Below are 16,881 nucleotides of genomic sequence, written 5' to 3'. Positions count from 1 at the left end.
AGTAAAATGGTAGTTGGCGGGTTGATGCTATAAATACCCCTCCACTCAATCATTAAATATGTGGTATGCTGCTGGAGTCTAGAGAAACACAGAGATACTTGAGAAGACATCTAAACCACCAAAGTGCTTAAAGTGATTATCCAAGGTAATTGAGCATAAGATTAGTGAGTGATTAGTGTTTATAGGTTTAGAGAGAGTGTTGCTAGGTGATTGCTGGCTAGAGAGTGGATCAATAAATGACCCCAACTTGTACCGGGTGGTACGCCGGTATCTTGGAGTCTTGGTGATTCGCCGACATCTTGAGCCGGGTTTCTCAAACTTGTTGACCCTCTGACTTGGTGTGAAGCGGTAGTAAGACGCGTATACGGGGCCGCGGAGACCCTTGACTTGGTGGCTCAAGCTTCGAAGTGACGACGAAGATAAGTGATCCCCAGAGAGGCTAGTGGTGGACCTTATCTTTGTGGCTTAGTGGTTCATACAGATTGAGGCCTTGTTTTTTGACTTAGTGACTCAAGAGATGTGATAGGAAAAGCTTGGTGACTGATCGGGAGCATATCTCTAGCGGAGCTCCAACATGGACTAGGGGTGATATTCATGATCGATACCACGAGATAAAAATCTCTTATGCCGAATTTGCTTTCTCTACCATCTATACGTTTCTGCATTTACATTCTTACAATCTAACTTTATGCATTTACTTTTCTATAGTAATTTGCTATAATTGGATATAGGTTGTAAAACTTTTAAGCGGTAGAAGACACACTAGATAAATTTAGAATATATTTAGATAGAAATTGATATAGTTTCATCTTGTGATGTTTTTAGAGCAAATTAGATTAGTTTTTAAGTATCCTAATTCACCTTTCTTAAAATATCACCGATTCCTTTTACAGTATATATTTTTTGCTTCAGCTCATAAACTTAGATGATAATATTTTGTGTCAGTCCTAATATTTGTAGGTATTTTGAGCTAGCTAGTGAAGACACTGAGCCATATTGGCTTAGTGACGATTAAAGATGGTATTTCTCATCGACTTAAGGCTTTGATGGGGAAGCTCGAGTGTTCTGGTGATTCATCTCTACAGAATGCCCTAACTTTTTGTTTGTGTTTTTGTTTTTAGTTTCTAGCTGAATAACTGTTTTTGTTTTTTTAAAAAAGATATTTTTGTATTTTAGCTAGTGGTTTTTATAACAAATTGTTAATTTTTTATACACTAAAAGTTAGAAAAGCTTATTTTTTCAACTTCTAGTTTATTTCTTCGTAAGTAGACTTTTTTTTTCTTTCCAAAAACCATTTTCGGTAATCTCGTTTTTTAGTCTTCTGATTTCTAAGAATCAGATACTAATAGAAATCAAAACGAACAGGAATTTTGTACTCCGCCTTAAATACATGTGATCCAGGTGATATCACGGAGACAATAGAAAAATGTTTAAAAAACCTAAAATTAGATGCTCCGTTATTGGGCTTGCTGCCGAGATCTCCATTTGCAAACATCTCTGTGAAGAGACTGGTGGAACGTACAAGGTTGCACTGGATGAGGGGTAAGCACACCACATCTTATATGTAGAAGCACCGTAACTATTCTCATATAGTCAATTAATTATGATCTTAACATATTTAACATTAGATTCGACCAATTAAATAGAAACTCTAACCAATCTATTCGGACAGATACAATCAACCACTCTTATTTTCAGTAAATATGACTCTATTCAGAACCAATTACACCCTTATAGCCTCCACCGAGTATTATGACAACTTAACAAATAACTTGTCCACCGAGCATCCGTGTGTGCCTAATAGAAGGACCATTGATGTGAGAGCTCTAATAGTAATAATCACAGAGTTATTTGATCGTGGAACTTATACTAGTGGTGGCATACAACTCATTGTTGATATAACGGAAAAAAATTATCATGCTGAGTTTACACTCTCTATTTCATTTATGTTTAATACATTTATATTGTACTATTTTATCTTTCTAAACACATTTAGATAGAAATTAATTTAAATTATTTTTATTAATTGAGATCAAATAGTTGTTAGAAATCCTGATTTAACATCCCTCTTAGGGCGTCACCAGTCTTTACCCAATGATTTACGATGAGGCTTGCAACAAGTTGGGTGGGTTATGAGGATATGCAGATGTTAATCTGCAACGAAAGTTGTTGAATGCGTGACGGTCTCAAGTTTAATCTAAAAATAACAATACGTTGGGAAAACACAGTTGGATGACGAATCAAGAGGAAGCTGGGAGGGGGGGGGGGGCGATCTGTAGATTAGATTAATCTGGTATTGTGGGTAGCAAATTTAGATTAGGGAAGGAAAATTGGCATGGTGGGCAACAATTTCATATTAGAGGAGGGAACGCGAAGGAGACAAAGGCGGGGAGAGGAACGTCGCCATGTTTGTTTGCCCTCATCTCGGCCCTTCTCAACTTGCGGTCCTCCGTTTCTTGTGATTGGTGGCGTCTCTGCCTTGTTCCCGTGCGCGCCACCACCACGGACCGACCTGCCACTGAGAAATTTTTATTAGATAATGTAAGTACAATTTTCAATCTCTGTACATACTAAGACATCAAGATGTCTATAATGCACATAACTAGTTTTTAAAAATAAACATTAAGATTCACATCAAGATAACTTAAACTTGAGTGATATAGATGTATATCTATATCCTTGACCAACTAAATTAGTAGTGCACAAAAATGATACCGACTGATTATGAACTATGATGATGATGATTTGTCCAGCTATCTTCTAGAATTCGGTAATGTTCCTGTCATTAGATCATATACAACCATATTCTCTTCATTTTGTTCTCTTCACGATTCCCTTCTCCGTTCATATTTCCTTTATTTTCTCTATCTCCAACAACTTCTCTTCGAATGGATTTGTGAAGGAAAATAAAAAATAATCCCGTTTCGAAGGTAATGATTTTGAAAATCACTTTATGACAGAAACTATAAAGTGAAATTGTTAAAACGCTGAAGAAAATGAAAATCTTTTTAGACGCTGAAGAGAATAAGAATCTCTTCTAAAGAGATTCTAGGTCGAAAGCGGTTGAAAATGATTACGGGGAGTATTCATTCATTCAGCTCAAAAGACCTCGAATGCGTGCTAGCTAGCTGCTATTTAGCTAGAAAGAATCTTCTTGCCTTGAGACACAAGACAAAGCTAATCAGCATGCTTGTGGGAGCTCATCTAATCATGCGTGGCTGGGGCGCACAGCGACATTGACACTGCCCGCATGCATCGACATCGAGCTTTTTTGCGTCAAAAGGCTACCACCACCATCAAACAGTCCACTGATTACTGATTAGTACTAGTAGCTTAATTGGCCTCTAACGTACTATGCGGCTTCACCTCCTATGATGATTACATGAAGCAAATCCATCCTTTCTTTGAAAAACCCAAAACGACAGACTCAAGGAAGTACTAGCAGATTAATTGACCGCTGCTCCACCTCCTATGTCATTTCTTTGTATAGATGCTTATCCGATTTTACTATTTTGTCATTAACAGGTAACATATTTAGGATCCGACTCACATGTTAGTGATGAAGTTATGATAATATTAAAATCAAAAGATCCCGATTCCTCCTCCTCGTATACATGAAGCAAATCCATCCCTCCTTTGAAAAACCTCGGATTTCTTGCAGGATTTGGGACTTTGGGTGCCTGCCAAATTTCGTCTAGTCTAACGAGCCTTAAAAAAACAGAGAAAACGGAACACTGATCACTCCTCAAGCTCGACACCCTGTTCGAAATGGAACATATTTTTCTCCACTTAATGTCATACGGGGATTAAATCGTCCCCACGAATTTCTATGGAGTAAATGATATCTATGTAATTCAGTAATTCCTTCTAAACAGCTCTAGAGCAGAAAACATCTACACCTAATTTGCTGGTCCACTGGGAAGAGCTGTAACAGAGAACCAAAATAGTATATCAATTGATGGAGATGGACACAGGAGAGAATCCAAAATAGAGAGAGGACAGAGACAGTAGATTGCCCCCTTAACCTTCCCCTCCTCCTCTTTCATTTCGTAAAAATAAATTTTATGAAACTCTATTAAAAAAATTCTCATAAAATTTTATTCACACTTACTAAGTTACCGAATTTGCTTTCCCGCTCCATCCCCTCCCCTGTCCTTTCCTCCCATAGAAAATTGTGAAGCCCACCACCACGCCCTACAAGAGTGTTCTTGGATGCTCCTGTCAGAACATTCCATTCCTAGTACCCATCCTCTCCTCTTCCTAAACTTCTCTTCTCCCATCCACACCATCACGGGTTCTTGGCTCCTGGGGGTTTCTTCTTATCCTTCTTCCTCTGAGTGGGGTTTAGGGGCAGCCGGGCTCTTGTTTTCCCGCGTGAAGTTTGGATCTTGGCGGGTGGATTGGCGCCGGCGGCGAGGGCCTTCTTTTGTGCCTTTGTGGAGGGGGTTCTTGGGGTAGCGATGGTCTGAACTCCGAAGAGGGATTTCGCTGGGGTTCAGGTACTAATTTTTTTTCTTCTCGTTCTCTTCCCAAAGGTATCTTTTTCGCGTGCAAATTATGAAGTTTTCGGTGAATTTTTGTGGATCAGGAGCTCTTTCACTGCAGATGTGCAACTTGGTGTGGCTGTTCCGTGTAATCTGGCGGATCTTCAGCGTCGCCTTCTGATGCTCCGTGTTCTTCAGTCCACACTTCTTCAAGAATTTTAGAGACTGGTGGGGTGGGTTGAGTGGCGAAAGCGGTGGTTTTTGTTAGTCCTTTTTTGGGGGATGCGGTTTAAGCGCCTCGGGTTCAAAAAGCTGGAATCTTGCTGCCTTTGATCTCAAGCAACCAACCGAGAGGCTCATCGATGTAGTGCCGTCTCCATCGTCCTGGGCTTTGGAAGCAGCTGCTCCGGGATGGCCTGCCTGAAGCTGGGATCGAGAGCTGATGTGTTCAGGAAGGAAGGCCAAGAATGGTACGCACAGCTCCTTGCTTTTCCCACCACATGTTGCCTTGTCACGCCTAATCTGCACAATTATGCATTTTTAGGCAGTTCTACCTTTTAAATGTTGGCTCAGCTTCTAATTTGTGCAATGCTAATTGACTTACTTGCTGCTACAATTATTATATTACCAACCCCATAGATATTATAATAATACGTGCTATTGGGCATAATGGAAGGTGCCATGCATGAATACTAGAAGCTGCCGTACACCCACTGCCAAACCTCTTGTTGGCTTCATCTGGGGCTTTGATTATAATATGCTAGCAATTTGTGATGGATGGAGGGCTTCGATCAAAATATGGGAGCCAGCTATAAGACTACAACCTTTTCTTTTCTTTTGTTTTTAGCTGATACAACTTTTTGCACGGCCTCACTATCAATCATCACAAGACAGTCTGTTAACATGAATGTGCTAAAATCGTGCCTGTTAGTATGAAATATGAATGCACTAATATTGCCATTTTGATGCATTCTATGCACAATTCGGTCTATTTGTGGTACCGGTTTGGAAGTTATTAGAGTGAACAGTGAAGGGCTGAAGGCTTGGAAGTTATTAGAGTGAATGCATTGGTAGGTAAATAGAATGTGTACAGTGCAGAAATCTTGTTCTAGATTTAGTATTTGTAGCAATTTTCCCTTTCATGTGCAACACTATTTCCCTTGACTTTTGGCATCCATCTTAAGTTCGATACTTGCAAGTGCGCACATGGTGAGCACGAAATTGACCGGCATTATATTGAGTACTCTGTTGCAGATACTGGCCCTGCAGTGTGTAAATACACTACCGCCAGTCTGCCCCTTGAGATAACTTATTGTAGTAGCTAGTCCAAAGCCTAAGCCTTTAAGAAGGACTATCTTTTGTTAGACAAATCTCTTACTGAACTGACTATCCTTATTTACCATTTAGAGGAGGAAACAAGAAATAAATGTGGCCGTTGCCTCAACGGCGCCAACTCGTTCAAATTTGTCAATAACGTTGATGTATAATAATTGATCAACCATCTTTTTTAGCTGTTTTTAGCCCTCTCTTGGTAAAATCTGAAGTTTGTTTTCTCTCTCTTTGAAATAGCAGACTTTGATAGCTTCATGGTGTTCAATAATCTATACAGTTAAACTGTGTTTAGTGTTTCTGAAATCACAGCTGTATGAATTAATTAAAGCTAGCTGAAAAATCGCAACTCTATATGAATTCCATTTCTTAGGATGCTATGACATGATTGGTATGATGGAGAGAATGCAAGCATGAATGCTTCACTATTCTATTTCTTGGTACACTACCTTCTATTTTTCTAGTTTTGAGACATTAGAACTATCATTTTTTTAGGATAGGAAATAACATTATATTGTATGGTTTTAATGAAATAGTTTCTGTACTAATTTTCATGTATCTCTGTCTGTTCCAGACTTCCAGTTGTCTAAATATATGTTTTTACCAGAAATGTAGTTGTTCGAAGAGAAAATTACTGATAATAGGTATGTTCGTTATGCAGGTATTGCACGTCTGGTCTTCCTAGTGATATAACTGTGGTAGTTGGGGATCAGTCTTTCCATCTTCACAAGGCAATTTTTTGACCAGAATGATTCACAGAAGTGTTCCTTTGTTTTGCACCATTTTTCATTAGCATTTGTGCAACTGGTTTACTCTTTGCTTTGAATCGGGGTCTAACTCTAGTACCAATTATACTCACTATGCTTTGGAGAGGAAAAAGAGATGTACATATCTGCAAAGGAACTGCTTTTTAACTAGCAATTCATTCTTATATGTGCAGTTTCCTCTATTATCAAAGAGTGACCTTTTGGAGAGGCATATCAGAGAGAAAATTGATAAGGGAGAAGATAGTTGTGTCATTGATCTATCTGATATTCCTGGGGGAGCAAGGTCTTTTGAACTAGCTGCTAAGTTCTGCTATGGTCTAAAGTTTGAAATGACTTCCTCCAATGTTGTACACCTTCGTTGTGCTGCTGATTATCTCGAAATGACAGAAGAGATGGCCAAGGGGAATTTGATAGCTCAGACAGAGAACTTCCTTACCCAAACAGTCCTCAGGAGCTGGAAAGACTCGATCAAGGTCCTTCATACTTGTGACGACGTGCTTGATATTGCTGAAAGATTGAAAATTATAAAGAGATGTGTCGACTCGATTGCAACTAAATCATGTAGTGATCCTGATTTGTTTGTCTGGCCAGTAGTCCAGTATGGAGGCCCCATGCAGAGTCCTGGAGGGAGCCTCTTGTGGAATGGTATAAGCAAGGGAGCAAGGCCAAGAAATAGCAGCCCAGATTGGTGGTATGATGATGTCTCATGCTTAAGCCTTTCGTTATACAAAAAGGTCATCTCAGCTATGGAATATCGGGGCATCAGTCAGGACATTATCGTTGGATCCCTTAACCATTATGCCAAAAGGCGTTTGCCCAGTTTGAATCGGCGTAAAAGCATCAGCGATGTCAGCAACTGTCTTTCAGTGACAACTTTAACAGCCATCCCTTCTGAAGAGGAGCAGAAGTATCTTCTTGAGGAGATCGATAGACTGCTACCTTTCCAAAGGGGTGTTACATCTTGCAAGCTACTGTTTGGCCTTCTGCGCACAGCAGTCATCCTGAAAGCCAGCCCCTCTTGCTTGTCCAACTTGGAGAGACGGATAGGTTTGCAGCTTGACAAGGCCACTCTGGAAGATCTTTTGATACCAAACATCTCCGAGTCCATAGAAACGCTATATGATGTGGACTGTGTCCAGAGGATTGTTGACCATTTCTTGGCAATGGATCAAGAAACTGGTGGGGCTTCCTCTAGCCTTGGCGAAGATGGGCATATATTAGCTTCACCATCTTTAATGCCGATAACTATGGTTGCTAAGTTGATTGATGGTTATCTAGCTGAAGTTGCACCAGACGTGAACTTGAAGCTGCCAAAGTTTCGGTCTTTGGCTGCTGCTATACCAGATTATGCCTGTCCAATAGATGATGGACTTTATCGTGCTATTGACATATATCTCAAGGCAACACTATTTTATTTGTGCCCTTTCTTTCCGTGAATGCAGTAATACCCTTGCATGTGAAAATTTCCACATCCTCTAGAAGACAAAGCACACTAAATATTGTTTTCAATCCCTGTGCTGTATATGCATTTCACAGCTCTTTCGTATCCTTCAATACTAGTATCATTGCTCTCAAGAATTTGGTGTAAGCTGTTCTCACCGTCCACAGTTCCAAAAGTCTCTGTCAAACTAATTTTATAGGTTCAGAAACCTATTAGTATTTTTTGTTGCACCAAGATGGTGCCTGATCCGTACTATTGTAACTATATATAGCTATTAATCTTATCACCAGTAATATTCTGATACTGTTATTGCATTTTTCATTGTACCTAGGACATATATTTAACTTGCATTTATCTAAAAAAACGCTTACATTTTGTATGGCTGACAGCCTGACACTTGCATCATTGCATGCATGTTGGCTGCTACTAGTTTTCCATAGGCGTCGGTAAAGCTTTCAAGAAAACTATGAACAGTCAGTAATGTTTGATGTGTCATCTTCTTGCGACAGATTGATCAAGTTCATGTTTAATCCCTCATAGTTCACTTTGTTTTCAAATGGAGGCGCATCCTCATCTAACTGCACAAGTTCAGAAACCTACAATTTTTGTTTCACTAAGATGGTGCTTACTGCTTACTATTCTATCTCAGCGATTAAGACCTCCGCAGAACAACTCAGCTGTTATATTATTTTCCATCAATGTAGCTGTCAAGCTGACTGTCTATAGCTAGTAACCTTTGATGTGGCATCTTTTTGTGACAAATTAATCTGTTGGCTGATGTTTAATTGTTCATATTTCACTTCGCTTTTGCACGCAGGCTCATCCTCACCTGTCAGAATCAGAGAAGGAAGAGCTCTGCCGGGTGATGGACTGCCAGAAGCTCTCCCTGGAGGCCTGCACCCACGCAGCGCAGAACGAGCGCCTCCCGCTCCGCGTCATCGTGCAGGTCCTCTTCTTAGAGCAGCTCCAGCTGCGGAGCTCCATCGCCGAGTGCCTCATGGTCTCCGAGCCCCTTGAGGGTGGTGGCTCGAGGCAGCTTGGCCTGCCCATCTCCGGCGAGCACCACTGCGCCGGCTGGCCACTGGCTGCCAGGGAGAACCAGATCCTGCGGGAAGGCATGGACAGCATGAAGCAGCGGGTGGCCGAGCTGCAGAAGGAGTGCTCCACCATGAAGGGGCAGATCGAGCGGCTGGGCTGCAGCAGGAGTGCCGGCAAGAGCTGGTTCCCGTTCCCCCTCGCCGTGAAGCCGCAGATTTGCAGCACTAAGGAGGCTGCTCTGGAGACGGCGGCGGCGGCAAGCGAGGACAAGCTGGCCGTGGTGAAAGCTGGCACTGGCACTGGCACTGGCAGTGGCGGCACGCCTCAACTGATGCATAGCCCAAGCCCTAGACTCTTTTTCTGATCAGCAACTCGGTAGAATGTTTTGGTGATGTGTCTGTCAACTTGCTGGATTTCTTTGCATGCATCTACCCAGGAGGAACTCAGCTATTGATCTGATCTGATGCTAAGTTTTTGACATTTGCCGAGTGATAATGCATAGCCTTACTGAGTTATTAACATCTTTTGCACTATCTTAAATGGACTGGTAATCTGGTGATTCCAGGTCTGCACTTCACAAGGTGCAGCCATAAGAGAGAGTCCTTGTTGGATGTTTAACATTGATCCAAAATTGTAGCCTTTGACGGATGAAAATGAATTGGGGCATTATTAGCATATCTTGCAATTGGGTCATGCATCAGATTTTGATTTTCATCTGTTTCACGCAATTGGTCCTACTTGTCCAATACAGGCAGATTTATAATGCAACACGAGAGCTCTCCCAGAGAAGAAAAAAAGGACTTTCGCAAGCGATCCTGATTTGAAAAGAAGAAAAAAAAGCCCATTGCTGAGGAAAAAAAACAAAGCAAAGCTGAGTTTTTTATTTTTATATTTCAAAAATAAAAAAACTTGCAAAAATAGATGTACTTTTGAAAAAATTGCAGAACTAAACTAATGTTGCCGTTCCAACAGATGACTGATTTAAAAATAAAAAATACTTCGTTTTATTATTCTTAAAATTCAAAATACTACTGAAATTGTCATTAAATTTTTTGAAAATTTGATAGTGTAAATGATACTATAATCTATCTAAACAAATTTCAAACTAAAATATGATTTGTATAATAAAACAAAAAAAATATTATACAGAGTCTGTTGGGTGACAACACCGGCAATAACCTAGTTCTATAATTGTTTTTTAAACGCACGTCTATTTTTATTTTAAAATATAAAAATAAAAAAATTCCAGCAAAGCCCAAACCTGTCGTCTCGCACACCTCCGCAGAAGCCCAACAGGCCCATCTCCGCAGAAACCCTCACACCCCGGCCTCTCTATATAAGACGCCTCACCCCACCCTCCAAACCCTAGGTTAAAGCGACGCCGCCGCCGCCAGCCGTCCGCCTCGCCTTGCGTCTCGCCGCCAAGGCCTGGTCCTCCTCTTCCTCCTCCTTATTCTCCCACGCGCAGATCTCCTCTCCTTGTAGCTAGCTAGGGCTGCTAGGGTTTTCGTTGCTGCAGCGGCGATGGCGATCAAGCGGACCAAGGCGGAGAAGAAGCAGGCGTACGACCGCAAGCTGTGCCAGCTGCTGGACGAGTACACCAAGGTGCTCATCGCCGTCGCCGACAACGTCGGCTCCAAACAGCTCCAGGAGATCCGCAAGGGCCTCAGGGGCGACTCCGTCGTGCTCATGGGCAAGAACACGCTCATCCGCCGGTGCATCAAGGTGCACGTCGAGAAGACAGGCAACAAGGAATTGTCCGAGCTCATGCCGCTCCTCGTTGTAAGACCCTCGGCCCATCGGTTCTCGCTGTATTGTCGTTATTGTTTCCTTGGAGTGATTAATTGGGTGATGTGGATTTGCAGGGCAACGTTGGGCTCATCTTCACCAAGGGTGACCTCAAGGAGGTCCGCGAGGAGGTCGCCAAGTACAAGGTGAACTGTAGTTGCTCATCTGATGGCTACTTGGTTACCTGCCAATGCAGTCAATTTTTTTGCTAGATGTGAATTGTAGCAGCATTGTTTGTTACTCGTCACTGCAAGTTGGTACTTTCTCAAGATTGTGAAAACTAGGCAGAATGACACGCTTCGCTGCGTCTGTTTCGAACAAATGTAAACAAATATAATGCTAGAATATTGTGTGATTTGTAAGTTCTAATTTGAAGGATAAGATGAGTCTTATTTTAGGCTATTTTACAGCTACACTCATTAAAATGTTGTGGCTGTAGTTTTTATTTAATACGTCAAGACTTCAATACCAGGACAAAATTGTAAACATGGCACCAATTTGCACCTAAAATGATAGAACAAATTTATTTTGCTAAGCTACTAATTATGTAAATTGTAACTTCGAAGATGCAAGAGGCTGAAAACTCAGTGTAGATAAATCATATTATCTCTAGCAGCTTAGCTTTGTTTCCATAAATTATAATAACTTTGACATTCTTTCTGTACTGAACTTTCTTGCTTTAATCATAAAATAGTAGCTCTCCTGTTATTTTCTTAAAAGGAAATCTGCTTTAATGATAACCACAAAACTTTATTGCCTCCTTATTGTTGAGAAAAGAAAATTTGCTTCTATAACTACACAGCTGAACTATATACCCTGAAATAGATAAAGAAACAAAATTACACACTAATTTAGATAATCAAAATAACTATTAATCTCCTAACCTTATTTATATAATACAATTACTTGCTTACAGCAACATTGAACACAACTGAATAAAATAAATTTATAGTACCTTATGATATGTCAACAAATCAAACTCATTCAGCAAAGCGAACATGATTCAAAGGGGCAATGTCTCAACTCTGAGTCTCTGATCTTTTAAAGACTGCCATCTCCATTAAAACTGTTAGTGTCACTTCCTTTGGTCTCACTATAACTACAGCAAAAAAAAATGCATATATCCTGGTCAGTGGGGATAAACAACTGTTGAGAAACAGTTTGAGTGAATAAAAATTGTTAGTGTATCCATCAGCAGATCAACAAATAAAATCTGGGCCAAATCAAATTTGAGGGCATTCCAATCCACAGACAGAACTAACAAATCTCACCCAAAAAAATCAATGACTACATTGTACAATATAGTATTATCATAGCAATGAGGATACATCACTTGGGCTGGCTAATTTGGATAGAGTAAACATCAGCTCCAAAAGATAGCCCCATGGATATATCAGGTTGACTCTACACAAAGGTTGGTATCATGACATGCACATGCCAGCAGACTGCATATAACTAAAATCAAACTACTTAAACTGAAGCAAAGCAGAATTGAGGCACCTGGCCAACAATGTAGTCAGCAATCGGTGTCTCCATTAATTTGGTCCCTAAACTCTGAAACTCAGCTCATTGATGTCATTGCCAAAAGTGAGCTTTGGCTTTCCTCTGAGATTTCAGAATACAATACCCATTTACATAGTTCGTTCATACCTCATAATTAACTGAGAAATCATACCTGAACTTTCTCCATTGCTGTTGCAAGTGAATGTTGTACAGGATAGGGACATTGTTGATGTGTTTGGGCAATTCCTAGCCTCTATGCAGTTTGCTGAACTCATGAAAGATTTATCTGCCACAATGCAAAAGGATTAGTCAATGGAAATAAATGTATACCAAATTATCCAGAATCTGAACCCAACCATCATACCTTGTAAAATTAGTTGGGCGAAATTACAACATACCAAATTTTACATGAGCACACGAATCTAATAAATTGACCAAATCAGTATGATTCTTGCCACATGTGCTGGCACATTACCACTTCGGCAAAGTAAACGAATTTGTACATGAATAATAAGATTAGCTCAGAATGAGCTCAACATGGGGCTGCTGGCAGCCTTGCGGTTCATAAATTTAGGTGCTGCTGCATCTATCTTCATATAACGGATCTTAATTGGCGGTAGCACACTTAAATAGATTGGTAACTTGATTAAACTTCTGGAAACAAAAGCACCCGACGACTTTACAAAGCCTAATCCCTCGAATTTGTTCAGAAGCAGCTAACATCACTCTTTTTGATCACCCAAAATCCCTAAATCTTGCTAATCCAGCTCTAAAATAAGAGGTTTCAGGATGAAAAAAAAAACACGTACCTTCAATGGCTTCTACCGGCGGAGTCCGTAGCTGCCACTCGCCGCAGCAGTTCGTGACGGTGGCTCAGTGTGGCGCGGGCTCGGATGGCGGCGCCTTGAATCCGGTGGGGCGCGGTTCCGGTGGCTTTGGCCGGCGGCGGAGGAGGTGGATCCGGGCGAGCTCGGGCGCGGTGCGTGAGCTCTCCTGCTGCTTCAGCTTCGGCTCCGGCCTCGCCGCGGCCCCGCTCGGTGCGCTCCTCACACCGAGCAGCCCAGGAGGCCAGGAGGCGGCGGACCAGCACCGGCGTCAGCAGGAGGCGAGCCGCTGACCTCGGTTGGGTAAGGCGGAGGGGCGAGGAGCAGGCGGACGGAGTGAGCGAAGAAGGAGGCAGCGCCATCGGGGAGGTGGATCCGGGTGGCGGCGGCTCGGTTCCGATGGGGAGGTGGAGCTGGGAGGTGGCGGCTCGGTCCTGGTGGCGGCAGCGTGGATTCGGTCGGCGGCGTCGCGCGAGGAGGCGAAGGCGAGAGGCGAGAGGCGTTGGCGCCCGTGGCCACCGGAGAAGGAGGTAGTGAGTATTTTTTCCGTCGGTGCCTGGAGCTCGCGGAGGGGGGTCTCTGGAGTTCTCTGGGCTTCGCGCGAGGTGGGCGCGGGGACCGGGACCCGCCTGTCATGGTCATGCTACAGTGGCAGGAGGCCTGAGCGCTCGCGTAGTCCGCCACCGTTAGTATATGTTATCTATAGCGTTCTGAATGTGGTTTGGTTGGTTCTGAAACCGCACAAAATTTGAGTGTTCTGTATCGAACTTTTGTGGCATATGTGCAGCTCTTGTAGAGCAATGTCACACAATATACCTAAATTCGTATCAACATGCCAGGCTACAACATTGGGAGTTACTTGCGTCACCTGGTTTTGCAACTAAATTTATAGTACAGGCATGCTTGATTTTATTTCACGATCCACACCTAATTTAATGATATGATGTTCATGATGGATCATCTGTTGTTACTTGTGGATGTTTGCCAATTGTGATGCACGATTGTGTGCTGTAGAAGTTTTGTTAGGAAATGACTATTTCGTTCTGGTATATGATGCTCATGTGCGCCGGATTTTGGTAGATATTTGTTGCAGTTTTTTGCTCGTAGCGTATTATATTTTGGGGATTCTTGCTTCAATACAATGTTCTGAAATTCTTAGTTATAAGATGCTGTTCTTTGGTTTAGATTAGCTATTGAGTTGGGTGTAAAAGTTGTTACTTTGAGTTTATGTGCTCTGTAATCTGTATGCAACCTCTGTTGTTAATGTCATTGTGCTTCAGGAATAAGGCTGCATAGTAGATCTAAGTTTATATTGTCTTGTAAGTTATAGCATTGAAAATAACTTATGACACCTAGTTTTGTGATTATATTTCAAGTAGAGACATCTATCAAATCAGATTCTAGTTCATGTATTGACTCATATGTCCTAGAACTGACTGCAAAAATTGTTCATTTATTCTGTAGTTTTGTGATGTTTTTCAGTTCCATGCCTAGAGTGAAGATATTTTGTTCAATAATGTGTTGCAACACGGGCGGGGGACTGCCTAGTATTTTTCCCCTGTAACAGATACAATATTTTTGTTCAGTCAAAGCTTATTCTGAACATATGTAATTTATCTGTAGTACTATTTTTGTTTAGCCAAATAATTCTGATTGTGTTTTTGCCATATTACAGGTTGGAGCTCCTGCTCGTGTTGGTCTAGTTGCCCCTGTTGATGTTGTTGTCGCCCCTGGAAACACTGGCCTGGATCCCTCCCAGACCTCTTTCTTCCAGGTGAGCAATGGGTGATGACACATCTCTTTAACAGTTTAGCAAAACATCCCAGTTTCTCACCTGCTATCTTGCTTCAGGTGCTTAATATCCCCACCAAGATTAACAAGGGTACTGTGGAAATTATCACCCCTGTGGAGCTGATTAAGAAGGGTGACAAGGTGGGCTCTTCTGAGTCTGCCCTGCTTGCCAAGCTTGGTATCCGCCCATTCTCGTATGGTCTTGTGGTCACCAATGTCTATGACAGTGGGTCAGTCTTCAGCCCTGAGGTGCTTGACCTCACTGAGGAAGATTTGATTGGGAAGTTTGCCTCTGGTGTTTCTATGGTTGCCTCTCTGTCCTTGGCGCTCTCGTACCCAACTCTTGCTGCTGCGCCCCACATGTTCATCAATGGGTACAAGAACGTGCTTGCTGTTGCTGTGGAGACGGATTACTCGTACCCACATGCTGATCAGATCAAGGAGTACCTGAAGGTAATCCTCGTTTTTCTGTTAAATATTTTTCCTATTTGAATTAGCCTGTAATAGTGGTATACTTACTGGTCTCCTAGAGTTAGTAGCTAAACAGTTGCTTAAATTGTGCAACTGAGCACAGCATGCCTTCTCTGCCTGGCACATTACATAATTTATTTATGTAATTTTTTACATTATATTGATCAGCGACATGTTCTGGTTCTGATGCAAAATTTGGAAGATGCAATTGAATTCTAGTTCAAATCTAATATCATGATTTATATTACTTTTCTTACATATTTTCCTCCCCTTTGCTTTGCAGGACCCCAGCAAGTTTGCTGTTGCTGCCCCTGTTGCTGCTGCGGACTCTGGCGCTGTCGCTGCAGCCACCCCCAAGGAAGAGGAGAAGAAGGAAGAGCCAGCTGATGAGTCGGATGATGACTTGGGCTTCAGTCTGTTTGACTAGGCGGCCCTCGTATCGTCAAGCTGCAAGTTTTGGCTTTTGTTCTTTTGTTCAGCATCACCAAAGCACCTTTTACTTTATTTAGCGTATTAAGTTTGTTTCCCCTAGAGAACTATGTTGGTCCTGTGTGTAATCTGACAATGGTATCGTTATGTTAAGCACATCTGTTATGGTGGGATTTCTATGCGAATCAGTGATTTTGCTGTGGCTCGATGCCTTAATCTGGTGGTGTTGCCTCGCTGCCTGGTGGTTGGTGAATCATCTTTTTTTAATCTCTTCCATAACACATGACGTATCAGATAGATTATATCCAGTTATGAAGCTGTATGGTTTGTTTGGAAATTTTCCCTCTGACTTGTGGTTATCAACTGGTTGCCATTCCGCGTGTGCAGTTGTTTGAAATCTGGTCACTTCAGGCACTAACGAATTTGGATATATGCAATAGGAATTTGGTTTTCTTAATAGATATATGCAATAGGAATTTGGTTCTCCTATCCGATGCCTCGGTCGCAGCAGCTCTCTCGTCTGGCAAGTCGCGTCAAACGGGAGACGGCATCGGCGATGACGTGACACGGCACTGCCAGGGCCACACTGCGCTTTGCCTCGGCAGGATCCTCTGGTGCCATAAGGCACCTCGCCTCTTTGCCCCCGTCATAATCCACATAATTGTTAGGACGCTTTTACAGCCACCATGTGTCTAGGATGATGAGAAAGTTGAGCCCTCATTGTCTTTCTGTGCTGCTTTTCGATGCGCTCGGCCACCGGTCCAAAAAATGTCATCTGTATCGGATAGTGCAAGATGTTGAATGGTTTTGCCCTCTTGATCACAATGTGGACATCTTGCCAGATGCAGCATTCCTCTTCGAGCTAGACGATCGGCCATCCAATATTGGTTAAGCACTGCTCACCATAAGAAGAACTTGCATCGTCTCGACGTCCAAGTTTTTCATAGTCTCTTCCAATGCTCGAAACAAGTACTGCCGATAAAGAAAGAAAGGTAGGCCAATTTTGTGGAGAACTA

General features: G+C 42.1%; 2 protein-coding genes and 1 long non-coding RNA gene across 6 annotated transcripts; 2 read left to right on the top strand and 1 right to left on the bottom strand.

The window, feature by feature from the left end:
- Nucleotides 1–4,039: 4,039 nt before the first annotated feature.
- On the top strand, nucleotides 4,040–9,736 carry LOC133895881 (BTB/POZ domain-containing protein At1g30440-like). Of its 3 annotated transcripts, XM_062336404.1 has the most exons (5): nucleotides 4,040–4,499; nucleotides 4,589–4,954; nucleotides 6,475–6,544; nucleotides 6,754–7,980; nucleotides 8,839–9,736. In XM_062336404.1, exons 2-5 carry the CDS (start codon nucleotides 4,896–4,898, stop codon nucleotides 9,421–9,423), a joined length of 1,941 nt encoding a protein of 646 aa, XP_062192388.1. In that variant the 5' UTR covers nucleotides 4,040–4,499; nucleotides 4,589–4,895; the 3' UTR covers nucleotides 9,424–9,736. The 3 variants fall into 3 exon arrangements, with proteins under 3 accessions (XP_062192388.1, XP_062192387.1, XP_062192386.1); XM_062336403.1 differs by lacking the exon at nucleotides 6,475–6,544 and having other exon boundaries at nucleotides 4,606–4,954; XM_062336402.1 differs by lacking the exon at nucleotides 6,475–6,544 and having other exon boundaries at nucleotides 4,041–4,499.
- A 681-nt stretch (nucleotides 9,737–10,417) lies between these two features.
- On the top strand, nucleotides 10,418–16,081 carry LOC133895355 (large ribosomal subunit protein uL10). The gene is made up of 5 exons (XM_062335607.1): nucleotides 10,418–10,841; nucleotides 10,925–10,993; nucleotides 14,850–14,948; nucleotides 15,026–15,418; nucleotides 15,720–16,081. The coding sequence occupies exons 1-5, from the start codon at nucleotides 10,584–10,586 to the stop codon at nucleotides 15,861–15,863; spliced, it is 963 nt and encodes a 320-aa protein (XP_062191591.1). The 5' UTR covers nucleotides 10,418–10,583; the 3' UTR covers nucleotides 15,864–16,081.
- Nucleotides 11,384–13,868, bottom strand: LOC133895356 (uncharacterized). Of its 2 annotated transcripts, none has more exons than XR_009905595.1 (4): nucleotides 13,160–13,868; nucleotides 12,348–12,636; nucleotides 11,803–11,946; nucleotides 11,384–11,663 (listed from the first exon to the last, which is right to left on the bottom strand). It is a non-coding gene; the product is annotated as an uncharacterized LOC133895356 (long non-coding RNA). The 2 variants fall into 2 exon arrangements; XR_009905596.1 differs by having other exon boundaries at nucleotides 12,523–12,636.
- Nucleotides 16,082–16,881: the final 800 nt, after the last annotated feature.

This window comes from Phragmites australis, chromosome 16 (genome assembly GCF_958298935.1).
Source record: "Phragmites australis chromosome 16, lpPhrAust1.1, whole genome shotgun sequence".
NCBI classification, from domain to species: Eukaryota; Viridiplantae; Streptophyta; class Magnoliopsida; order Poales; family Poaceae; genus Phragmites; species Phragmites australis.
This window is presented reverse-complemented; position numbering and strand designations above follow the sequence as displayed.